Source organism: Micromys minutus, assembly GCF_963924665.1.
Source record: "Micromys minutus genome assembly, chromosome: 6".
NCBI classification, from domain to species: Eukaryota; Metazoa; Chordata; class Mammalia; order Rodentia; family Muridae; genus Micromys; species Micromys minutus.
Genome location: NC_137975.1, coordinates 64,817,604 through 64,844,080, shown reverse-complemented (window position 1 = coordinate 64,844,080; position 26,477 = coordinate 64,817,604). Strand labels below are relative to the sequence as shown.

At 40.8% G+C, this 26,477-nt stretch overlaps 1 protein-coding gene across 1 annotated transcript in view; it reads left to right on the top strand.

The window, feature by feature from the left end:
• Positions 1-26,477, top strand: part of RYR2 (ryanodine receptor 2) — a gene marked incomplete at both ends in the record, with an annotated part of 539,514 nt that overhangs the window by 228,815 nt on the left and 284,222 nt on the right. The window contains 4 exons of the mRNA XM_080918509.1: positions 2,042-2,141; positions 3,106-3,202; positions 16,457-16,531; positions 18,426-18,582. Coding sequence (XP_080774635.1) covers positions 2,042-2,141; positions 3,106-3,202; positions 16,457-16,531; positions 18,426-18,582 — 429 coding nt within the window. The remainder of the gene's footprint in view (positions 1-2,041; positions 2,142-3,105; positions 3,203-16,456; positions 16,532-18,425; positions 18,583-26,477) is intronic.

Below are 26,477 nucleotides of genomic sequence, written 5' to 3'. Positions count from 1 at the left end.
CAGTCCTCAGCAGTTTCAGAGAAAGCCAGGCACAGTGTTTGTGCCTGTAGCTCCAGAGCTCCAGAGCTGGCAGTGAAGGTTGGAAGGTCCCTGGAGCTTCCTGTCAGCCTGTCTAGTCAAATTGTTAAGGACTAGGTTCAGAGAGAGACTTTGTCTCAAAAACATAACATGGAAAACCAGCTGAAGAAGACATCCAACATCTGTCTCTGGCTTCTATACACATGAGTATTCACATGTGCCTACAAACAGACAACCAACACTTACACAAAACAAAATTGTTGATAAAAGGTTTGCCGTTTTGACCTTAAAGGTCTGACCGGCGTCTTTTCCTCATTTATTGAGTAGCAAGCACTCTGATGGTAAGAGGCACCCCTGTGAAACCCTGTCAGGCAGCCGAAAGGGGGAAAGGAAATGAATCAAAGAATCACCACGGAAAGCATACTGGTCTTATTTATGGAACAGATGGGGTCGGATTGATCTGCTAGCACTGCAAGTGTTTTCACATCAGAAGAAAGAACAGTAAGTCAGGAGAGGAGTCTGGGGACACCAGGACTGGGCATAGGAATGGTGACTCTGAAGGGACTTAGGCGTTTCATGAAGGCAAGTGACAGCTGGGAGATGGAGGTGGAAAAATGGTTAGTATACCAAATGATCACCTGGAAAACTTTGTCTATTAATTGTGCAGTTACTGATGGGGTCAATCTGCATATTTAACACTGTCAGTTTCAAAAGTCTTCTGTTTTAATTGATTTTTGGTTAGCATACAAAGACTTCATTTTGACATTTTCTTTCATACACAGGTATCAGACAGACATTTTATACTTAGTTATACTTATTCATAGCCCTGTATGTGCACATACATGTATGTGTTCGTGGGTGCACACTCATCTTTCAGTGCACATGTTTGCATTTCAGAGAAAATGTAAGATGTTTGTCTTCCAGTCTGTCTCAGCGATTCTTCACACTGATCTGTTTCCCTGCAGACACCATAATACAATTCTTCATTATACGTGACTAAAATGCTCTCGTATGTGTGCCTTGCAATTTCCTTTTCCAGTGGTTTTGGTCAGAGAGAAAAAGTGAAATTGTTGCTGAGAGTTGTCATCATCGCCTACTGGCTCTGAGATCAAATTGCAGCCAGGAAGTCACTGAAGGGCTCTATTCACATAATGGCTTGTCAATAAACTATCACAGTATCCCATGTAGGAGAGCGAATGATAATTCCAAGCACCCACTTTAATATTATTCTGTCTATCAACAAATCTTAAGACAAACTTTCTTCCTACACACAAATTTTCTCGGTGTGATTGCCGTTTATCTGTGTGTTTTCTGATTACTGGTTTATCAGTAACTCTTGGGGTAAAACTAAAAATGTCTAAAGATATACAGTGTTCTAGTTAGCTTTTCCTGTTAACGTGGCCTAGAATCACCAGAGGAGGGAGTCTCACTTAAGAGGCTTCCCAGAACATATTGACCTGCAGGCTTATTTATGGGGGATTGCCTTGATTTGGAATGATGTAGGAGGACCTAGTCCACTGTGGGCAGCATCAATCCCATGGTAGGTGGTCCTAGGCTGCATAACAAAGCTCCAAACAACATCTGCCATGGTTCCTGCTTGAGTTCCTGTGCCAAGTTTCCCCAACAGTAGACTGTGGCCTGCCTAGAAGTTTAAGCCCAATAAATCCTTCCCTCCCCTAAGTTGCTTTTGGTCAGAGTGTTTTATCAACAGAGAGGAAACTAGAACAAAGAGTACTTTCTATTACTTTTCTTCCTGTTCATGTTTTAATTATCTTGTTTAGATTCATTTAATTCTTTTCTGAGTCAGGGCATGTTGTCTAGGCTGGCCTTGAACTCAGGATCCTCCCTGTGTATTGAGATTCCAGGTATGTGCCACCATGCCTGTCTAGTATCTTAAACCTTGAAGAACGGGCCGAAGAGCATGTCCCTTCTGCACGTTTCTCAAGCAGCAGTGTCACCGTCAGGCTGCCAGGGCCCCTTGTGCCAGGCTTACAGCAGTGCCCCCTCTTGCCTCTTACCACAGCATTTGTCATACGGCAACAGCAGCTGGCACGTGGATGCTGCCTTCCAGCAGACCCTCTGGAGCGTGGCTCCTATCAGCTCAGGAAGTGAAGCAGCCCAAGGTAAGAGATCCACTTTAATTAAAAGGCTTGTCCTCGATACAAAGTTGATGCTTATCCCTGAAATTGTGATAATGAGCTGATGGTTAATTAGAGACCTTTCATGTCCTGATGTCCTATCATGCAGAAACATGACATTTCAGAATCTTGCCTAAACTTCTCTTTTAAAGTGAGGCCCATGCTAGGCTTCATCTTCTCTTATTTTCATGGTGTTGTCAGCTTTGGCTGGCTCTGTGATTTCGTGTACTAGCTTTCTAAAGGCTGTTTACCCCATTTGTGAGACCTTGAGGTACTGCTCAGTCCGTCACATATCTTCGGATCTGAGCCAGTACTTGGTTTTGTGTGTGTGTGTGTGTGTGTGTGTGTGTGTGAATGTGTACATGTATGTGTGGGTGGGGGGTGCATGTGTATGTACATACATGTAGAGGCAAGAAGTCAAGAGGGCTGAACATTGTTTATGTTTTGCTATATGTATATGTGCACATGTGCGTTTAGGTGTGTTTGCATATGTGTAGGTATACTGGTGCGCATATTCATGCTCGTTCCATTTATAGATAGATAGATAGATGATAGATAGAGAGATAGAGATAGAGATAGACATAGAAATAGAGATATAGAGATAGATATAGATAGTCTTTTTATTGGCCTGGATCATGCTGAGAAGTTGAGGCTAGTGGGTCTCAGAAATGTTCTTGTTGCTGAATGGTCTCCACAGTCCCACATTTTGTGTATTTAATGATGATGTTTATAAGCCTGAGACCACACCCCCTGGTTAAAATATCAAACTGCAGGGCTCGAGGAGTCAGCCAGTGCCATCCACCTTTGTGATTTGGTCACAGGCCCAACACCATTTTCTAGTCCAACTATTTCTCTGTCTGTGCAAGTAGATGATTGTATCAGATGCTCTGTCTGGCCGTCAGCATCTGGCCACGCTATTATGAACACAAATGACTTTGAATCCTTACAGGGTATCTCATTGGTGGCGATGTTCTCCGGCTGCTACATGGACACATGGATGAATGTCTCACTGTTCCCTCGGGAGAGCATGGCGAAGAACAGCGGAGGTTGGTACTCAGGCCTGGCATGTTGCACTAGCTTTGATGTATTTGTTGGGGAAAGAATAATCTTGATGTTGCCAAAAGGGAGAACACAATCAAGCTGAGAATAATTTGGCAAGGCATTCATTTTCCTTTTGCGAAAATGGTGCATCAGAATCTAGACGTACTAGCTAGCATGCTGGGCAGAGTGACCTCTGTCTTTCAACACAGCAGTAGGTTGTAACTGTGTCTCATCCCATCAGTGAGGTTTTGACTTCACAATTGGCTAATTGGCACAAAGAGAAAGGTGGGGTGGGATGAAATAGGGTTAAGGAAATGTTGGCCCTTATTGGGCTAACTACCTTTGAGAGAAAAACAATGTTTTTCACAGACTGACACACTCTATTTCCTTTGCTATGGCAGAATTTTCCTCATGCAGGAACAGGTCTGTTGGAAGCATTAGCATCACCCAAAGTAGACAACACACATTCACTGTCCACTGCAACTTTTCATGTCCTAAGAAGGCTTTTCTCTAATTTCTTAACCACCAGAAGAAGAGCTGAACATCTTCATCCACGTAAAACACATGAGGAGCGTCAAGCAAAACAGACTGGGTGGGAGGGGGGAAAATATGAAGTTGAACTATGTAAAGTACCATCAAGTACTCACTAATCGTGAACGATGTTTCTGCAAGATTTAACCTCAAACCCAGTCTCAGAGTTCTCAGGATTCTCTCCCATGTCATCTGCCATCTACTGGAAAATAAGTTGCCACCTTTGCTCAGATTTTACATGGGGACCAAGTTAAAATTGTCTGCAGGTACTGAGAGAAGTAAACAGGTGTTGTGGAAATGTGCCGCCATTCAGTGTGAGCCAGTGCTGTGGTCTGCCTCATGAATTAATTAACAAGCTCATGTATGTTAAAGTACACAAAGAAAAGGCCACACACAAGAGGAGAGCTGTCTGCATGACTTGTTATATGCTTTTAAATCTCTGAGTGGGCTTTTCTCAGGATCTTAACATGGGTATTTGGGTTGCTCGTTCAATAGATACTTATCATTCGCATTTGGTCTTTAGAAAATTGGCAGCTACTTCAGTAGCTCAGGAAGACTTACTGGGAGCCTGCTCCTAGGTTTTGTCTCTTACAGGCTGACTTAGCTTAAGATCAAAAGGAGTGCAGCTTGTAGGGAAGTTCACTCAGCTACAAGTACTTTGCCACCAGCAACCGTGAAACTAAGTGCACTTAGTCCTCAGTGGTGCAATTTAGGTTTGTATGTGTGTGTGTGTGTACGCACATGCATGTGTATATACAATTCTCTATGTCTATGCATGTGATAGATGACAGATGGATGGATGGACGGATGGATGGATCTTAGGGAGACAGAGGTATTGTAGGTATGGGTCTTAGTCTTTCCCTCATAGGGAGGGTAGTTGTTGGAGTTTCCAGGTGTTATTTTGAAGAAAGGAGTTGATATATTAGTGGAAAGATACACAGGGATCCAAGGAGTGTCATATTTTACCAATGGCCTGGCTCCAGAAAGGCAGAAAAGGGTGAGCCAAGGTCTGCAGAAAGCTTTTGGGTCATTAGCTTAGTACCTGCCTCTCCCACGTTCATACAGTGCAGACCGCGTCAGAGCATGCTCTCTTATCTGAATGAAGCTCAGCTAGGCTAAAGGCTGCAAGTCTTTCACGTGTTGCCTTTTGCATGCTAGTCTCCGACATTTCCTTTTCCAGTTTCCTATTCTCCTGCATCACTGAGTTTTGTATCCCTGCCATACTCTGTCGCAGCTCTTCTCCCTGTCTATTCAGATGTGAGGAGGGCTCTAATCACTCCCCCCGCCCCTGCCACCTTGTCTATACCTTTGTGACAAACATAGTTCCAACACAATGAGCCTAAATAAGCCGGCTGCTTTTAAAGTGCTTCAGCCAGGTATTTTATTGGTTTGTTTAATTATGTTTTATTGCACTTATTTATTTGTGTGTGTGTGTGTGTGTGTGTGTGTGTGTGTGTGTGCACGTGCACACAAGCCACAGTGTTCATGCAGAGGTCAGAGCCAGCAGGTGAAGTCAGTCTTTTCTGTGTGGATCCCAAGGACCAAATATAAGTCATCAGGCTTGGTGTCAACTGCCTTTACCCTCTGAATCATGTAAGTGGCCCAAGCCAGGCATCACAGTATCAAAGAAGTAACCAGCACACGCTGCTTTCAGAATGAGATGCAGATAGTACTGAGAGGCTCCTAGAACCCTGAGCAGGACATCAAAAGACAGTTGGCTTGAGGAATTAATTTCAAACACAAGGCCAAATGTAAGAGTCAGTATGAGTGTAGAAAGCACAATCTGAAACAGCAGTTTTGCTTTTCTCCCCCTTACGTGTCTCAGAGAATGAGGAAAGGTGAGGAGCTAGATGCATCCACTGCCGTCATTTTCAGACAGCTCCAGGCTCATAGCTTGGCTTTCCCCCTGTGCTGCCTGGGAGGAGTTTGTGGGGGCTGGGCTGGAGTTGTCATAGCTGCAGTAGGCAAAAGACACTTGGATTGGAGGTAAGAAAACATGCAAGGCAGGGGAACCTATTAGAGAGCAGGAGAGCACAGCCCTTGCCTGAGTGACTCTATTACTATTGTCGAAAGAACTATAGGAAGCAACTTCTAGGAGGGAAGATGGGATTTTGTTCGTGGTTTCAGAGAAGAGAGTTGGTGCAGAGGATGGCGCTGGTGGCTAGCATTATTATTATTATTAATTATTATTGGTTATTTTATTTATTTACATTTCAAATGCTGTCCCCTTCCTGGTTTTCCCTCCGAAGCCCCCATCCCATCCACCCACCCCTGCCTCTATTAAGATGCTCCCCCACCCCACCCCCATGCCTGCCTCAAGGCCCTAGCATTTCCCTACACTGGGGCACCAAGCCTCCACAAGACCAAGGGCCTCCCCTCCCATTGATGCCAGACAATGCCATCCTCTGCTACATATACAGCTGGAGCCATGGGTCCCTCCATGTGTACTCTTTGGTTGGTGGTTTAGTCCCTGGGAGCTCTGGGGGCATCCGGTTAGTTGATATTGTTGTTCTTCCTATGGGGCTGCAAACCACTTTGGCTCCTTCATTCCTTTCTTTAACTCTTCCATTGGGGTCCCTGAGCTCAGTACGATGGTTGGCTGCCATCATCCGCATCTGTATTGGTCAGGCTCTGAAAGAGCCTCTCTTGGGACAGCTCCTGTCAGCATGCACTTCTTGGCTTCAGCAATAGAGTCTGGGTTTGGTGTCTGCAGATGGGATGGATCCCCAGGGGGGGCAGTCTCTGGATGGCCTTTCCTTCAGTCTCTGCTCCACTCTTTATCCCTGCATTTCCTTTAGACAGGAACAATTCTGGGTTTGGTTTTATTATGAGAGCTAGGTTCAAATTGCGTGCAGTGAATTCAGAGGGTCTCAGCACAACAAGCAATAAATTGGGACGTCTGAATCTGACTTGGAAAACAAGTGTGTATAAACCACAGAGATGTAAGGACAATGAGGGAAAGGGCATTAGTCACATGCTTAGTCCAATGGAGAACTGTGGGAGTAGATTTTGGCCAGCCATTCACCAGAGCCTTCAGAAGGCCTGGAAACTTGGACCCGGCGTTAATGCAGCTCTAGTGCTGACCTTGACTGAGTTCTGATAACTTTTCTGCCGGTGGAGTCTCAGTGTGTGTTCACCTGAACTTACTGAGAGACTGTTCCAAGGTCATGGAGGCAGGAGGACTACATCTGTCTGCATATCTTTTTATAGTATGTTGACATGGTGCAATTAGATGGCATGGATTCCCATCATGACTGTAGGGAGAACGTGAGTCAGAGCCCAGCAGGGTGGAGCCTCAGGAGGGATGCTTAGGGAAGAAATGTGTATCCTGATTAGGTTGTGGAACTGAGCAGTTATATATACATAATGGAAAACAAAAGACTTCCCTAAAGTTAGCCTTATGGAAAGCCTTCTGATTTTTGAATCTTGTTGATATCATTCCATAGACTTTCAAAATCGCTTCCTTTATTCTCCCCCTAAGCCATTGTCTGTGTCTGAGAGAACAAGAAAAGGCAACAGCCTGTAGGCAGCTCTTCTTAAATTAATATCAGCCTGTCTGAGGGGAAGAGATAGAGAGTGATGGGCTAGTTATCTCTTGTGATTTACTAGCAAAAGAACTAAAAATGATTTGGTTACTCTTTGAATGTTGAGTTTAAGCAGGGAAACGTGAAAACAAGACAAAACCTAACATTTTTGTCTCATAGGTTTTTGTGGGCACTTTTGATCTAGCCACGCCAATCAGTTGTTTCCTGTTATTAAAATTAAAATTCAACTGTCACATGAGATTTGTTCTAGGTAGTAGAAATGACTGAGGAGATGGCAGGCAGTGACATTTGCATCTGAGGAACTCAGGAATGTTCTGGTTGTCTGTGCTGGGCTCCTCGGTGGATGTGACTGTCGGCGTTACCTGTTCTGTCAGGTATTTAACAGCTGTGAGTGTACACGTAGCAACAGAGGAAGCAGCTCAGTGACAGGACACATAATTCTGGAGAGCACCCAACTTGTCCAACTTTTTCACAGTGAGATTCATCCCTCGCATTGCATCTTCATTCTCAGAGTGTGAGTAAGGCCTCTAGGCAGAAGAGCCTCCAATGTGCTCTTGAACTAAGCAGACTTGAATCAGAGAATGAGCTGTCGAGGTGTAACTGTGGAGATATTCCCCTATTGTTTCTGCCCACCTTACTTGAAAGATCGAGTTTTGACGGGGTCAGGGATTACACATCACTATTTCTTTTAAGTTCCTTGAGATTTTTTTTTCCAGGTAGGAATTCAGCTGTAAAACTTCTAGTGCACATCTTGTAGGACCAGCAGTGAAGATGAAGGCTGTAGGGGGTGTGAGCATCAGGTGTCTCAAAGTTCACTGGGAGAATGATGTCCAGATAAGACGGAAAAGACACATTAGAGAAGAACAGACTCTGGCAGTCGGTGAGAGAATCGGGTGCCACAAGGAGATTTAACAATTGCTTTCACATAGACTTTCATTGTGGAGGCTTCAAATTTAGGAATAACATTTCACCTGGAACATGATAGATTTTGTTGTTGTTGCAGATTTTTGTCTCTGAGTATATGTTATTTTCTTCCATGAATTTTTGTGATTGTAATGAAATATCAACTAAGTCCTTATTGATATACACATAGATTGATGATCAGAATTTGCACCACAGGGATTAAGTGTGCCATCCCTTTAAGGCAGTAAATTTTATTATGCTCATTTCTTGTTGTGTCAGGTTTTAAACCTGAGACCCAAGCATTCTACTATTGAGTGACATCTCCAACAAGTTAATAGATGTTAAAGGAGTTATATTAGGGAATGTTAGTTTGAGTCTTTAGTTTGAAAAGCAGTATAGGGTGAATCTTGTTTATAAAATAGGTTTACAAGGTATGTTTTGCACAGCTGAATTCATTCCACAGAAAGTTGTGAATGACTGTTTCATTCTGGACTCCAGTGATGATAAAAATAAGCACGTTTATTCACAATTACGAACACACATTGCCCATGTGCACATAAATTGAATGCGCTGAATAGAAGCTATGGGAAAAATAAAAGGACAGAGGGAACCAAGAGTGTGTGGGTGTTACATGTCCTGCAGAAGTGGTAGCAGAAAGGAGGAGAGGGAGGGAAGGTTCTGTGTTTGCATCTGATCACGCATTGCTTCTGTAACCTAATTGTCTTATGCCTTTCAAGTGGGACAGTGAAGACACAGTACCTTCCATGCTCTGGAAGTAGACACTGCATTTACTTTCTGGAGTGTGACTCAGTGGCCAAGAGCTGTGCTGCAGGAGCGTATGGCAATATCTTTAGTCCCGTGGCCTTTGTAATATGAGGATGATTCAAGGAGCTGCCGTCATGAATAATTGATAAATCACGAGATGGGCTTTGTAGAATGAGTTGAGTGTCTTTCTGTCTTGCTTTGAAAGAGTCACATGCTTTATGACCTTGCACAGTTAGATGACCCAATCTCAGAAGAAAACTATATCTAGTTTACTGCTATAGGGGGGCACCCTCCTATGTTCCAGCATAGACAAGGGTGAAGCTACCCATGTTTGTCAGCTTTGGGACAGATATAGGATCTTCCTGGATATTTTTGCCTGTTTGATTTTGCAACTGCTTGAAGAGCTACCCCTGATCTATTGAAGTATCTCTGTTCCTTTGTCAAAGATCAGTTGACTTTGTTTATGTGGGTCTATTTCTGGGTTTCAAACAAAGGCCGTTTTCTTTTCTTTATCCCATTATATATGCTTTTCTTCATTTTAATTTTCTGTCTCTATTTTTTTAAGTTCAGATCCCATGTAACCCAAGTTAACCTTGTACTCATTGTATGACTAAGGATGACCTTCAATTTCTGATCCTCCTGCCTCCACTTCCTAAGTGCTGGAATTACAGGTATGAGCCACTATGCCAACCTGATTGGTTTCCTATGTTACCTTAATATCCTGGAGCTTGCCTATAATGTGCATTAAATTGGTTTCAAGACTTTATGTTATTATTAATGCGACAGATTATATTAAAATTTCAATGAGAATGTGTTGAGAACCAGCTCCAGCATTGACCCTCAAGAGGAGGCTGGCCTGGGGTTGACTGACTTAAAGATTAATTTGTTTTCCCAAACATTATTTATAACAGAAGATGAATATGTTAGTACAACATTTTTATGTCTCTGACAAAATGTCTGAGAGAAACGACTTGTGGGAGAAGAGTTTTAGTTTGGTGCACAGTTTCAAGGATCCATCATTGGCAGGCAGGGCAGGTTGGCAGGACCACGTGGTGAAGAGAAGACTCTTTAAATCCTGGCTGTAGGATGGGAACCAGAGACAGAAGGGTGGGACCAGGAATGACAGGTCCAGTCAAAGGCCCACTGCTGGGGTTTTACTTCTGCCAATCAGTTTCTGTTGTAGAAAATATTGAATTTTAATTCAGGGTTTCTTCCCTGCCTTGGACTGTTCAGTTCCTGGATAATAGACACACAAGCTTTATATTTATAATAAGCCTTAACACTAGAGCTGGACAGATACCTAACAAATATACTATTAGAATCTACTTTCCTATTAATAGCCCCCAATTATAATTTGCTATTTTCCATCTAGGCTGCTTTTAACTTTAATTGGCCAGCTCTTATGGTCATGCTTTTATGACTCATCTAACCCATAATGTCTTCCTTCTCTCTCCCTCTCCTCTTACCCATGCTTCTCCTCAGACCCCAAGCCTGGAACCACCCCGCCCCAGGCCCCTGCCTATCTCAATTCTGCCTAGCTATAGGCTGTAGGCATCTTTATTCACTAATCAAGAATAACTTGGGGGACAAGGTCATATATGCAGACCTTGTGGGTCTACATGCAGATTCTCTCATCCTTGAGGGCAACCAGGCCTTAGGGGGCCAGTACTGAGCATTACAACGCATAGCCAAAGACCAAATCTCAACAAGTTTATACCTCCCTTAAGCTCTTCAAGATGGAACTATAGTTTGGGGGCCAAGCATTCAAAATACAAGTTTGTCTAGAGTATTTCAGATCCAAGCTATAAGCAAGGCCAGGAAGCCCATAATACTACTGATTTAACTGTAGCAACTCAGTTCAGGCCAAAGAGATTGAGTCCTTACTTATTGCTATAGAAGGACTGACTACAAACTCTGAGTATTGTCACTTGAATCTCCAGAGGGCTCATCCCAGTGCTATAGAGAGGTGATGTCATTTCTAACTTCTTCACAGTAACCTAGGAAATGGTTGAAGAAAAAGAGGCAGGGTCTGAAAAGACGGTTCAGTAGTTTTGAGTGCACATCACTCTTGCAGAAGACTCAAATTTAGTTCCCACTACCCATGTTGGATTGTTCCCAACCGCCTGTAGATCCAGCTTCATGGAATCTGATACCCATTTTTGGACTTGAGGGACACACACACACACACACACACACACACACACACACACACACATGCACACACGCACATCTTAAAGCAAAAAAGTAGAGTTCAGCAACCTGTCCAAGTTTGTACAATGAGATGATGTCTTCAGAAAGTTAATAACAATGAGATTTGAAACTGACTTGCCAATTTCCTGGTGCCCTATAAAAAAAAAGTGAGCTCATTGCTGTAGCCTCATCTGGAGAAGGTGCCCTCTGTCAGAACTCACCCTTGTAGCCATCATGGGTCTCTTCATAGTGCCCAGTCATTTATTAATGGTGTTTTATGATTATGCACTAAAGCTCACTAATTGGAATTGTGTATCCTATAAAATTTTATTATGAATAAATACTCCCGTGTCGGGCAGTGAGAGGCTTGTAAAGATTTGTGCCCTCATTAGCATGCTAATATAGTATTTTCCAGGCTTCAGATTTTCAAGATGAAGATGCTAGCTGTCACAGCAGGTGCTTTGCAAAGAATGAGTGGTCGGACAATTGAGATAAGGCTTAAATTGGACTTTATGACTCCCAGAACCGAAAGAGCTAACTACGGATGCTTTAGTGGACAATGTTTAATAACCACGAGAAGCTGAATTGATGGCATTGTAGGAAGAATTTGTGCTTGGAATACATTTAATATTTCTCTTACGTGGTCAGCCTGAACTATGAGTTCTCTAATTAGGTGCATTGGAGAAGGATGGGTTGGGAGGCATAATGTGTAGTGGGAAGCCTGGGAGTTTTTAAAGGAGTCTTCAATGAGTCTGTACAATTGGCTATGACATGTGCATTTTAAAAGTTTTTGTTTGGTGGGATTGTAGCCACTTCAGCTTTTCTGATTTATGGTATTCTGGAAGTTTCTGTTTTTAAAAAAAATGTGTGCTTAGTACCAGCTTTTTTTGGGTGTAGTTATCCAAGTTACTCAAAAGGCTGTGGCAGGGAGAATCTCAAGCTGAAGACCAGCCTGGGCTGCCAAATGAGTTCAGAGTCAGCCTGGGCAATTTAGTGGTACTTGTTGCAAGTTAAAGGAGAAAGAGGTCTGGAGATTCAGCTGGCTACTAGAGTGTTTTTCTAGTTGTGTATGAAGTCCTGGGTACAATCCTCAAATCTGCACAGTAATAATTTCAAAATTGATTATCAATTTGTATTATATTTACTTATTCCCCCCTCAGTAGCTATAACATTGAAAGGAACGAGTGTATATGTTTATCATAGTTTTATATAACAGTTCATCATCATAAGCAGTTAGGGCAGGAACGTGGAGTCGGGTGCCAATGCAGAGGGCATGGAGGGATGCTATTTACTAGCTTGCTTCCCTTGGTGTGCTCAGCCTGTGTTGTTATAGAACCCAGGGCCATCTGCCCAGGGGTGAGGGCCCATAATGGGCTGGGCCACCCCACATCAACCACTAACTAAGAAAATGTCCTACAGGCTTGTCTACAGCTGGATCTCGGAAGACGTTTTCTCATTCGAGGGTCCCTCTTCATCAGTGGCTCTAGCTTGAATCAAGTTGATGTAAAACTTCTATCTATTTATCTCCTTGAATTTTGACAAGTTAACCAGCACTTGCCTTGAAGTCCCCAGTGGTAGCTCCGAGGGCAGTGTTTTATAAGTCCTTTTAACTTTTTTATCTCATACTGCTTGGCTGTACCTGAGTTTGTGAACCCATACAATAACCCCCTTTCCATGCCTTAGTCAGTGTGTTTTCTCATAGTCACAGAGAAAAGGAAGACAGCTCCTGTCTTCTTTATACTTACACCCATTTGAGAGCCCCACCACTCTGTTTGCTGTGTTCTTCTCTTCTTCCTTTATTATCATTTTTTAAAAATAATTGAGGAATTGTAGACTATAGGTTTTTCAGAATCTCCTTGCAAGTCACAGATGTTGTGAAATGGCCCTGTCTTCATTTTGTTCCTGGTACAGTAAATCTTTAATTTCTTTTGATCCTGGGAAACTCTCTTTGTTTTCTAAATGGTTAGGTTTTTTTAAATTGCATTTCTAAATGTCATTGTTAACCATTAGAAAACAATGACAAGGAGTCTAGGGGTTTGGGGAAATGACTCAGAGGTTAAGAACACTGGCTGTTCTACAGAGAACTTAGATTCAGTTCCCAACACCCACATGATAGCTCACAGTTGTCTGTATCTCCAGGTCCAGGGGATACGATGCCTTCTTCTGCCCTCTGTGGGTACCAGGGTTACATGTGACACAGGGAATATATGCAGGCAACACACCCCTATGCATAAAAGAAAAATAGACAAATCTTTAAATGGTATCTAGGACATGGTTCTTTATGGTGAAACAAGACTTTGATTAAAGTCAGAGTTATGTAAACTCTACCATCTATATATCTCTTATGAGCCATCTACTAATCTTTATCCATCTGTCTGCCTGTCACCTTTCTCCTTCCCTACCTATCTCTACCTATCACATTTCTACCTTGCATTTATCATCCTCTGTCTGCATCTGTCTGTCTATCTTTATGTCCATTTATCTATCATCTGTCATCTCTATCAATCACCTATCAGCATCATCTGTTATCTATCCTCTAATCTATCTGTCATCTATCATTTATCAATCACCTATCACCATCATCTGTTACCCACCTATCTGCCATCCATATCTCATCATTCATGTACCTACACACAGTAAAGGGGGGTGACTAGATTACTTTTCATTTATTTTTAAAACATACCTGAAGACTTTGATTTTTTTAGCCTGAGTGTTCTCTGCCTTGAATTTTCTAAAGCTGCTTAAGTGCTTCTACCATCCAGCCAAGGTTAAGAGCCCCAATGAAATAACTAATATAGCCCCATAGCTCTCGAAATGTCAACCTGCAGAATACACTTCGCTCAGGGACTTATGGGAAATGTAGATGCATGGGTTTCACCCTTGACCTCAGAAACCGTAGCCATAGGGCCATCTTGGACTATGAGAGGATTTTGGAAAAAATATACCTCACTAAAGGTTAAAATTCATTCACCTGCATTAGTAGTGCTATCCTAGGGTTGCTTTTGTCTCATGATGGACATTGAGCAATATGAGAGGCAGTTTTGCTTGTACCAACTGGAGGCTGGTATTTAGTTGGTAAGAGGGTGATTGCTGTAAATATGTTATAATGCAAGGAACATCCCCTGCAGCAGATATGACCAACTCTACACAGCAGGTGTACTGCCAAGGAGATACCCATCTAAACCATGGGGTCCAAGTTTTGACTCCTCATTGGATGAGGACTTTGAAAGGAGCCAAACTCCACATCTACTTTATTGAACATTGGTGGGGATATGGCAGAGCATTTTTGATAGTTTCTCATGTGATTATTGCCTATGCCATGTCGGGAAGTTACTGCTGTTGAAAGTGCCCACCGGTGTATCTAATACTCTGTGGTCACTGTAGACAGCTGAGGGTGGTGCTGAACCTGTTGGAACATCTTGAGAAATGAATAGTCAGACATTGTGTTCCTCCTAATAGTTGTTATCACAGGGAGTGGGAAACATGGGTTTCTGAAATATGATTATAAAAAAACATAAATTGAATACACAGCTACCGATAGAGGTAGATTTAGAAATACGGACACCATGAAGCTGGAGAGGTTGCTCTATGGTCAGAGCTCCAGCTGTTGTTGTAGAGAGTCTGAGTTCGATTCCCAGCACCCATATTAGGCAGCTCACAGCCATCTGTAACTCCAGCACCATGGGGATACAGTTAGAAAAAGCATAATATAAAAAGTTGTATGGAATGGAATTTTCATAAAATAAATATTAAGAAGGAAAAAACAAAACAACACAAGCAAAACAAGGAAGAGAGAGAAAGAGGGAAGTGGTGGGAACTTCTTTAGGATAAAGAGGAGAGCTAACCATATGAACATTTTGTTTGGATCTTGGTAAAAGCCACTGAGGAAAGAATTTTATGATTTAGAACATTTGAAAATTGACCAGATATTTAATAATAATAAGGCTGTCTGTGGAGGGGTAATTAGAGGCTATAAGCAGGGTTGGTCCCATGTCGATAATGGTTGAAGCTTGAACTGGTTGTGCAAGGGCTTTCTTGCTTGATTTTTTTGTGTGTACTTGAGAAATTCCACAATGATGATAGAACAAAAAAGCGTTTTTAAAAGTGATGAGGAGAAGCAAGCTAGGAAGGTGTTAGGAACGTGGTCTGGACAGGAGAGGGTTTCAGAGTCTATTTTCAAAAGAAGCCTATTGGAGTAGGTGACAGAAAGGTTGTTTAATGGCCACAAAACTTCATTTCAATAAAGAAACAAGTGTGAGAGTAAGATTGGAGCACAAGGGGAACCAACAGGCTTGGTGGCAGTGAGACAGAGCGGAAGGCTGGAGAGGAGGGGCAGGGTGTTAGTGTCATTATGTCTGAAAGAAAACACTCCTGCGCACGTGTAGATCACGAGGACGTATTCTAAAGAGGATGCTGAAGTCCTGGGAAAGTCATAGGGTGTGTTCACAAGTCTTGGTTTTCTTGAAACGGTGTTGAAAGGTAGTCACAAAGACCAGTTTGGCTAATTTATGTAAGTTTCTTGACATATTATTAGAAGTGTTTGGGCATTTGGGTACATGAGATATATACATCCTGGGATATACCTTTGCACATAATTTGATTATTATGTGCAAATTATATATTGAAGATTTTATTTCAGTGTATGCACATGTGTGTAGGTGCATGCGTGTATGGGTGCCTATGGATGCTAGAAGTGTCAGCTCGCCTGATGCTGGAGGTACATGAAATTGTGAGTCATACAACATGGGTGCTAGGAACCAAACTTGGGTTCTCTCCAAGAGGAGCAAGTGCTCTTAACCACAGAGCCATTGTTCCAGCTCCTTTGTATTTTATGTGTCAGTTAATATTTTTCCATGCATTGCCCATTGGTGTTAATTGCAGATGGCTGTGTTAAAATACCAAGAGCCAGTCTTTTTACATTTCTCAGAAGTATTTTAAACAATGAAAGCAAAATTTAGAGCTATGAACAATTACATGCATATCTTTATATAATAATATATAAAAGGACACCTTAACCTGTACTTCCATGACCGAAGTTGGTAAAAATATGTCCTGTAGAGGGAAGTTATGGGGGAAAAAAACACTGTTATGTGGGTAAGTGATACAGAGAATATGTTTAAATAAATGCTTAATGGGAAAAAAACTTATGATGACCACTGTTACATTTATTTGTATTTCCTGCTGTGTTATCTCTTGCCTCACAGTAGATCTTTAACATTTATAGCCTTTCCCACACCCTGACTTCTTTCAGTTTGCTTAAAATGTAGAGTTCATGGAATGAAACCTGTTAAACACAAATTTAAACTTTTTTATTTTAATCAACAGAACAGTCCATTACGAAGGCGGCGCTGTATCGGTTCATGCTCGGTCCCTCTGGAGGCTAGAGACCCTAAGAGTTGCGTAAGTAGTTCTAAACCCAGCCTATAGCTCTGAGGGAATGGAATGGCCAATGCCTTTGACTTCCAATTCAGCTCCTGTTAGCTCCAGCAGCAAACAACATGGAGAACAAATGTACTGTCCGACCCTTTGTTCCTCTGGTCTCTTTCTACCTCTTCTGTCTTGATTCCCCTCGTACAGGACCCAAGAATAGTCTCATTACCTAACTTCATACAGCCTGCCTTTGTCTTTAGTCTCTTTTGCTTTGTAAGGTCATCTCACCCACACCTGGCATCTTCCTGGCGTAAAGAGCTGCTAGGACAGAGCGATGTCAGATTTGGAAGGAGGACAAGCTATCTCCAAGCCTGTCACTAGCCTGAAGTCGGAAAGATTGTGGATTTAAACTTCTAAAGGTGCATACAGATGCGCACAGTTCAACAGCTATTTGCAGACTATGAACTTTTTTCACGAGTAGCTTGATACCGGAGTGGGAAATTCTGTCTAGGAAATTCACCACAGCATTCATTATAGCAGTGAGAATTCAGATGCACATACATGTGCACACATTTCTGGTATGTTTGGAAGTTATCTAAACGGTGCCTTTTAGACTATTTAAATGCTACATCACTGATAAAGGCGCGGCTTAAATCTGTTTTAGACAAAGCTACAATATTAGCAAGAACTTTAAAAAATAATTGGAAGGTTTAGTCTTTACTTAAAATGCACTAAGTTGTCAGTATATTTTCCTTTAATATTACACCTTAAAAGATTCTATTGCTGTAGATACAGACTCCTTGGGTGAGAGCCAGGACTGTTTTACTAGAGTCGGTGTCTGTAGATTTTTAACATGTGAGCTATCTGCCTATTTAATGATACATATAATAATTAGAATCTGAAGTCATTCTGCTCGGGTATTTCAAACAATAATCTCAGAAAACATGGTACATTCTCAGTTAATATTATCCTGATCAGTTTAAGCTGATGGGTGGAAAATAACTTCCTATATATTAAAAGTGTGGTGGTTTGGTTTTGGTTTGTTTTGGTTTGGTTTGGTTTTGAGAAAGTGTTTTTCTGTGTAGCCCTGGCTTCCCAGTAACTTGCTGTGTGGACCAGGCTGGCTTTGAATTCAGAGACCAGCCTGCCTTTGTGCTAGGCTTAAAGGCATGTACCCTGAAACCTCTTCTCAAGAGGTGATAGTTTAAGATCAAGAGGCTTCACCTCTGATTTGCAGACAATCAAGTGACCATAATTGCCGCTGGGAATTAACACCTTCATTTATGTAAAAAAGCACTCAGACTCTTCTGCACGGTGCAGAATATTTCTCCCCTTTCCTATTTGCATGAGTCCTTGGAGAGATTTTAATTCAGGGCAGTGTGTTCTGTGATTATTTGAGTTTTCCTTCTTCTGTCATTCTCTTTAGCAACAAAAATGTTCTTGTAAACCTTTATATTGTTGTTAGCCTATAACATAAAAATTCCACAGTCACAATATTTAATATTTAATAATTAAAAACAGTTGCCTTTGATATGAATATTTAGTTGATTAAATCTACCTAAGTACTAATAATATTGATAAATTATTAAGCTTAAAAGTGAAGTTTTATTAGATATGAATCTACATGCATAAAATTAGGATGCTTTTTATAGTATGCAAATTAAGGGAACTGTTATTTAAAGTCATTTTCCCCTATAAGTATAAAAGCTGTGAGTTTCCCTGCAGTTTCTCAGTCTGTCTCCTCCCTCTGCACCTGGTTCTTAGATGTTTACACATACAGACATGTAGCATATGTGTATACATCCCACTCTTAGTGTTCATCCACCCCTGTGTGCACACATGCAGAAGCATACGCCTACATTTCAGTGACTGCTTTTCTGATGGCGATGGGGTAGGATCAATTCCTGGCTGGCTGTTTTGTCAGGTGGAGTGGAAGCCACATAAGATGGGGCCAGCCATTCCGACTCCGGCATGTCACTACAGGAAAATACTTAAGCCTCATGGAAGACAAGAACCTTCTACTCATGGACAAAGAAAAAGCTGATGTGAAATCAACGGCGTTTGCCTTCCGGTCTTCCAAGGTGAGACAGAGTTTGTCATTTTGCAGTTTCTGACCATGTGACCCTGCTCCATTTCTTTGGTGTTGGGGACAAAGGAAGATTGGATGTGAAGTTTCCTCATTCCCAGCTACTTTTCCCAACTTCTCTCTTTATCAAGTCAGGTTCCCAACTAGTGACACTAGCCCTGGGATAGCCTATGGCTTCGTAGTTTCCATTTTTAGTTAAAGCATACCCTTCAGCTCCTTCTGGATTTCTTTACTTTTCTTTCTTTTTGTTTAATATAAAGATCTAAATGTTTATTTTTATTAAAAATATAATTTTTTTTCTCAATAATAGATTCATATTATGTTTTCTCCTCTCTCTACTGCTCCAAGTTCCTTCCCCAGACCCTTCAATTAGGACCCATCCCCTTTCTGTCTCTTATTGGAGAACATTAGGAATTTAAGGGATAATAATGTAAAATAAAATATATTAAGATAAAACAAAAATTAACAGAATATAAAAAATTAGCAGAATAGGAAGAAAAACTAAAGAGAGAGCCCAAGAAACAGATATACAGGCAGAAACTCACTGGTTTGCACTGGATCAGGAAACTCAGAAAAACACTAAACTGGAAGCCACAATATATGTAGGGTAAAAAGAGAAAGAGAAAAATATATGAATATAATTTTAAAAATAAAAATTAAAGAATTAAAAAGGAAGATCAGTGACATAACATTATGAGACAAGAAGCACCCAGTGATGTCACTGAGGTCTTTTTCTGTTGGCATCTACTTTCGGGTATACAGTCTAGCCTTAAGAACAGTGTTCTTTGTCAAAGATCAAGTGACCATATGTGTGAGAGTTCATTTCTGGATCTTCTATTCTGTTCCATTGATCTACCTGCCTATCTCTGTACCAATACCATGCGGTTTTTAACACAATTGCTTTGTAATATAGCTTGAGGTCAGGGATGGTTGTAAGCTGGTACAACCACTCTGGAAATCAGTCTGGAGGTTCCTTAGAAAATTGTACACAGTACTACTTGAAGACCCAGTTAATTCACTTCTGGGCACATACGCCAAAGATGCTCCAACATACAGTAAGGACGCATGCTCCACCATGTTCATAGCAGCCTTATTTATATTAGCCAGAAGGTAGAAAGAACCTAGATGTCCTCCAGTAGATGAATGGATAAGGAAGTTGTGGTATATTTACACAATGGAGTACTACTCAGCTATTAGAAACAATGACTTTACAAAATTCCTTGGCAAATAGATGGATCTAGAATATATCATACTGAGTGAGGTAACCTAGTCACACACATGATATGCAGTCACTGATAATTGGATACTAGCCCCAGAAAGCTCTGAATACACAAGAAACAACTCTCAGCCCATATGAAGCTCAAATACACACACACACACACACACACACACACACACACACACACAAAGTATAAAAAATGGAAGTCTCAGTCTTTCTTCGAAAAAAAATAAGTGTATAGCACCCTCTCAGACTGTGGTACACCTAGACCTTAAATCATTAATAATTCAAGAGCTAAGAATATAGCCTTGTGGCAAATTCTTGGTATTTAAAAATCATTATTTTTAATCTTTACACACCGTTTCTCACTGTTTAGTTTGATGTTGGCTATTGGTTTGCTGTATATTGCTTTTATTATGTTTAGGTATGGGCCTTGGATTTTTGCTCGTCCTAAGACTTTTAACATGAAAGGTTGTTGAATTTTGTCAAATGCTTTCTGAGCATCTAGTGAGATGACCATGTGGTTATTTTCTTTGAGTTTGTTTATATGGTGGATTACATTGATGAATTAATCCATTCCGGCATCCTAGGGATGAAGCCTACTTGATCGTGGTGAATGATCATTTTGATGTGTTCTTGGATTCAGTTTGCAAGAGTTTTGTTGAGTATTTTTGCATTAGTGTTTATAAGTGAGATTGGTCTGAAGTTCTCTTTCCTTGTAGGGTCTTTGTGTGGTTTAGGAATGAGGGTTATTGAGGCTTTGAAGAATGAGTTGGGTAGTGTTCCATCTGATTCTATTTTGTGGAATACTTTGGAGAGTATTGGTATTAGGTCATAAATAAAAATGTCTGATAGAATTCTGTACTGAACCCATTTGGTCCTGGGCTTTTTTTTGGTTGGGAGGCTTTTGATAACTGCTTCTATTTCTTTAGGTATTATGGGATTATTTAGATGGTTTATCTGGTTCTGATTTAACTTTGGTATCTGGTATCTGTCTAGGAATTCATCTATTTCCTCCAGATTTTTCAGCTTTGTTGACTATATATAGGCTTTTGTAGTAGGATCTGATAATTTCTTGAATTTCCTCAGTTTCAGTCATTATTTCTCCACTTTTCTTTCTGATTTTGTTAATTTGGATACTCTCTCTTTGCCCTAGTCTCGCTAAGGATTTATCAATCTTGTTAATTTTTTCAAAGAACCAGCTCTTGGTTTTGTTGATTCTTTGAATGGTTCTTTTTGTTTCTATTTGGTCAATTTCTGTCCTAAGTTTGATTATTTCTTTCCATCTACTCCTCTTGAGTGTATCTGCTTCCTTTTATTCTAGAGCTTTCAACTGTGCTGTCAGGTTGCTGATGTAAGCTTTCTCCAGTTTCTTTTTGGAAGCACTTAGGGCTATGAGTTTTCCTCTCAGTACTGCATTCATTGCATCCCATAGGTTTGGGTATGTTGTGTTTTAATTTTCATTGAATTCTAGAAAATCCTTAATTTCTTTCTTTATTTCTTCTTTGACCCTGCTATCGTTTAATAGAGCATTGTTTAGTTTCCATGTGCATATGGGCTTTTTGTTGGGTGAAATATATTTTTTGAGCTTTAGTAGGGTTTCTTTTATGAACATGGGTGCTTTTGTATTTGGAGCATATATGTTAAGGATTTGAAATTTATACCAATAAGTTTTCACTGTAATGAGTAAAAATTGTCCTTCCTTATCTTTTATGATAACTTTTTGGTTGAAAATCTACTTTTTACGATATTAGAATGGGTACTCCAACTTGTTTCATAGGGCCGTTTGCTTGGAAGGTTTTTTCCCAGCATTTTACTCTAAAATAGTGTCTGTCTTTGTCTCTGAGATGAGTTTCCTGTATGAATTTTGTTTATGTATCCAGTCTGATATTCTATGTCTCATTATTGGGGAATTGAGTCCATTTATGTTAACAGATATTAAGGAATAGTGATTACTGTTTCCTGCTATTTTTGCTTTTAGAGGTAGAATTATGTCTATGTGTCTTTTTCTTGCTTTTTCTAGGATGTAGTTTTCCTCCTTGTATTGGGTTTTCCATCAATTATTTTTTTGTAGGGCTGGATTTGTGTTCAGATATTGTGTAAATTTAGTTTTGTCCTGAAATATCTTGGTCTCTTTATTTATGGTGATTGAGAGTTTTGCTGGACGTAGTAACCTGGGCTGACATTTGTGTTCTGTTACTGTCTGTATGATGTCTGTTCAGGATCTTCTAGCTTTCATAGTCTCTGTTGAAAAGTCAGGTATAATTTTGATTGGCCTGCCTTTATATGTTACATGACCTTTTTCCTTTACTACTTTTAGTATTCTTTGTTCTGAACACTTGTTGTTTTGATTATTATGTGTCTGGAAGTGTTTCTTTTCTGGTTCAATCTGTTTGGAGTTCTGTAGGCTTCATTTTTGCTCTTGGTCATCTCCTCTTTAAGGGTAGGGAAGTTTTCTTCTATGAGTTTGTTGAAGATATTTGCTGTACCTTTTAGTTGATATTCCTCACCCTCTTCTATTCCTATCATCCTTAGGTTTGGTCTTCTCATTGTGTCCTGGATCTTCTGTATGTTTTGGGTTGGGAGCTTTTTGTTTTTTTGCATCTTCTCTGTTTTGTCTATGTTTTCTATGTTGCTTTCGGCTCCTGAGAGTCTCTCTTCCATCTCTTGTAGTCTGTTAGTGATCCTTGCATCTGTGACTCCTGATTTCTTTTTAGGTTTTCCATCTCCAGTGTTGTTTCTTTTTGTGTTTTCTTTATTGTTTCTATTTCCATCTTCAATTTGTTCATCTGTTTGGTTCTGTTTTCATGTATTTCTTTGAGTGTTTTATGTGTTTTTTTTTTAAGCTTCTATTTGTTTACGTGTGTCCTCCTGTGCTTGTTTAAGGGAGTCATTCATGCTCTTCTCCAAGATCTCCTTCAACATTGTGAGGTATGATTTCAAGTCTGAGTCTTCTTTTTCTGGAGTGTTTGGCAGTCCACTGCTTGCTGTGGTGGGAGAGCTGGGTTCTGATGTTTCCAGGTTGTCTTGGTTTCTATTGCTTAGGTTCTTTTGTTTTCCTCTTGCCATCTTGTTGTCTGTGATTATAAGTGGTCATGTTGTCAGTGACTGGCATGTGTCTCTCCTGTGGATCTGAGGGCCCATGGGCTCCAGAAGAAAACTGCTTCTGAGTGTTCAGTTTTTAGTGGGCAAGCAGTGAGTTCTGGTAGCAGTGACTCAGCTCTGTCTTTGTGGGCTTAGGTGTGGGAGTTCTTGTGAGGCTGTTCTGGGAGCCCATTCCTCTGCCCACAGGTTCTGAGTACTACTGGCAGGGACCTGGCTCTTTCTCTAGACCAAAACGGACCCTTTCCCAGATAGCACAGTACTTTCTGCTCTCTGAGATCTCCCGGTGTGCTCTCCCTGGGCCTATGTGCCAGGCTCCCCTCTGGTCCAGGAGCATGAGGGCCTGTAGAGCGGAACTTCAAGCACAAGCACTGCCTTTCCAGGGCCGACCCCGGTTCCCACTGGCAAAGGTCTGTGTCTAACTGTGGGCTTTCTGGGCAGATCCCGAGTCCCTCTGCCAGAGGCCAGGTGCTTACTATGGGCGCCAAGGGCATGTTTTCCATGAGCTCCACCCAGCCCTCTCTGAGGTTTGGTTACTCACAGCGAAATCTCACCAGGCATGTGTCCCCGGATCTCTTCTGTTCCAGGTGGCAAAGGGCCCGTGCATTTGGTTTTCACTACTTTTTAAAGTATGGTAAAATTCTATGCTAAGACCATCTGGCCCTGGGTTTTTGTTTTGTTTGTTTGGTAGGTAGACTTAATTAGTGCTTCTATTTCGTGAGGTTGAAATTGCTTATCTGATCCTGATTTAACTTTGGTAGATGCTATATATCAAGGAAAGTATCCTTTTTAAAAAATATTTTCAATGTAGTGGAAAATAGGTTTATTTAAGTAGTCCTTATGATTCTCTGGATTTTCTCAGTGCCTGTTTTTTTGTCCCCATTTCCATCTCTATTTGTTAAAGTTGGATATTCGCTCTTTCCCTTTTAGGTAATTTAGATAAGAGTTTGCCAATCTTTCTGATTTTTCTCAAAAAACCAAGCAACCAAAACAAACAAACAAAGCCCAGTTTCCCTGATTCTTTGAATTGTTTGTTTTGATTTCAGACCTGAGTTGGATTATTATTATTATTATTATTATTATTATTATTATTGTTATTATTATTATTATTATTGCTGTCTTCTTCTTTTGGACGTAATTTCTTTTTGTTTTAGAGCTTTCAGGTATGCTATTAAGTTCTTATATGAGATCTCTCTAATTACTTTTATGTAGGCACTTAGTGCTATAAATGTGCCACTTGGAACTGCCTTCATCGTGTTCCATAAGTTTGGGTAGGATATGTTTTCATCTTAAATCAATTTTAGAAAATCTTTAATTTCTTTTGTATTTTCTGTCTTGACTCAATTTTTATTCAGCAGAGAGTTATCAATGAGCTTTTAAGTTTTCTGTTGTTTCTGTTGTGGATAAATAGCTTTATTCTGTACTGGTCAGGTAGGATGTCAGGGTGTTATTTCAGTTTTTTATATCTGCTGAGATTTGCTTTATGTCTAAGTGTGGTCAGTTTTGGAGCAAGTTCCCTGAGCTTCTGAGCAGAAAGCATTGTGTGTGTGTGTGTGTGTGTGTGTGTGTGTGTGTGTGTGTGTGTGTTGATAAAATGTTTTATAAATATCTGTTAAGTTCTTTTGGTTTATAACATCTGTTAGCGCTACTATTTCTCTACTTAGCATTTTGTCTAAATGACCTGTCCACTGGCGAGAGTGGGATTTCGAAGTCATCCACTATCAGTGAATGAGGATGAATGTAATTTAAACTGTAGTATCATGTCTTATTTGAACTTGGGAGCTCTTGTGTATGCTGCACAGATGTTAAGAATTGCGGTATCTTCTTGGTATATTTTTTTTTCTAAGATGGATATGTAGTATCCATCCATATCTCATTTGATTAGTTTTTATCTGAAGTCTATTTTGTCAGATATTCAATGACTACGCTTGCTTCTTAGGTCCCTCTTGTACAGATGCACAGCTCACAGGTGCTCTTAGGCACACACAAATGCACAGATAGACATACATGAAGACATACATACTCCACACAACTACCTTTGAAAATCTAAAAACATTTTCTGAAGTCTAACATTTAAAATGCAAAATCTATGTCTCCAGAGCTGGCAGGAGAGAGTGAAAAGTGAAGAAACACATGGGTTATGAGGTAGAGTCACAGTAATTCTGTTATGGCCGCCTTCTGTGAGATGGAGTCACAGTGATCTTGTGTCATAGTCACTTCCTATGAGATAGAATCTTAGTGATATTCTGTGTTATGGATGTATTTCTTTGTAGAATTATTGATTCCTTTTAGTTAGCATTCAAAATAACAGGTTTCATTTTGACATTTTTATAAATGACATAACCATGCTCTACCACCCACTCCATATTTGCCACCCACCTTGTTTGTAACCTGCATTGTTCCCTCTGAGGCTTTAAAAATGAAAAATCAAGTTGAATACCACAGCATGTATGTGATAGCTTAGCACCTGGGCAGCAGAAGCAGAGGGATATTGAGGGAGAAGTAGGCAGAACGATCAAGACTTCAAGGCTAGCTTCGACTGTATAGACTCTCTTCAAATATACCAGCAACATGAGAAACCATTCCTTAGAAACACAGATTAAAACAGTGACAATGAAAACATTAACTTATGTGTAGCATTAACTAAAGTAAGTCATAGAAGAGAGGTTGGTGAGCAGAAAGACACTGAGTTTACTCTTCAGCCTGACACGAATGAGAAACGTTCCAGGAAGAACCACAAGCAGAGATTGCTTAGGAGGACACCCAGAGAGCCCAGACCACAGAGAGCAGAGCTTGCTAAACAAGAAGGAAACTAGAGAACCCAGCACTGGGCATGGGCCCAGTACATTGACGTTATCAGTATATATGAACAGAAAACTCCAATTTTAAATGAGAATAAGTTGGTATTGGGTCATGAGACAGAGGCCATGATAGAAACCTGCAGTGAAGCTTTATTCAGAGAGGTTGGGACAAAATGGCTACTGAAATGAACTCAAATTGACAAGGGAGCTTGACTGGAATGCTAATAACCATAATATCCACGCAAATTAAAGCAATGCATGTGACAAAAATATACGCATCTCATAGTACAAGTCACTAATAATTGATTTGGTCTTGATCATCATGGACCTGCAGGAGATAAAACGAATACAAAGTTTGTGCCTTTGTGGGGGCTGTAGAAGAATATATGCTAATCTCTCAAGTTCACAAACTACAGAAAGATCAGAAAATAAGAGTGGGGGAGGGGAGGTTTTATACTGGGGCCTGGTATGGCAGACACCTATAATCCTAGCCCTCAAGAGGCAGGTCTGGGGGAGGGGTGATACTACAGTGAGAATCCCTGGGTAAGCTGACCAGCCAGACTCATCTAGCTGGTCCGTTGATAAGCTCTGGGTTCAGGCAAGAGACCCTGCCTCAGTGAAAGAGAGTAAAGAGGAATATAAGCAGACAGGCACATGGCATTGCCAACTGAGACTTGCCAAGACGAATTTCGCAAGCTCTTGGTGCATCTTGCCAGCGGTTGTTTTGATGCATCCCCCCCCCCCCACCACCACCACCACCCTGGAGTC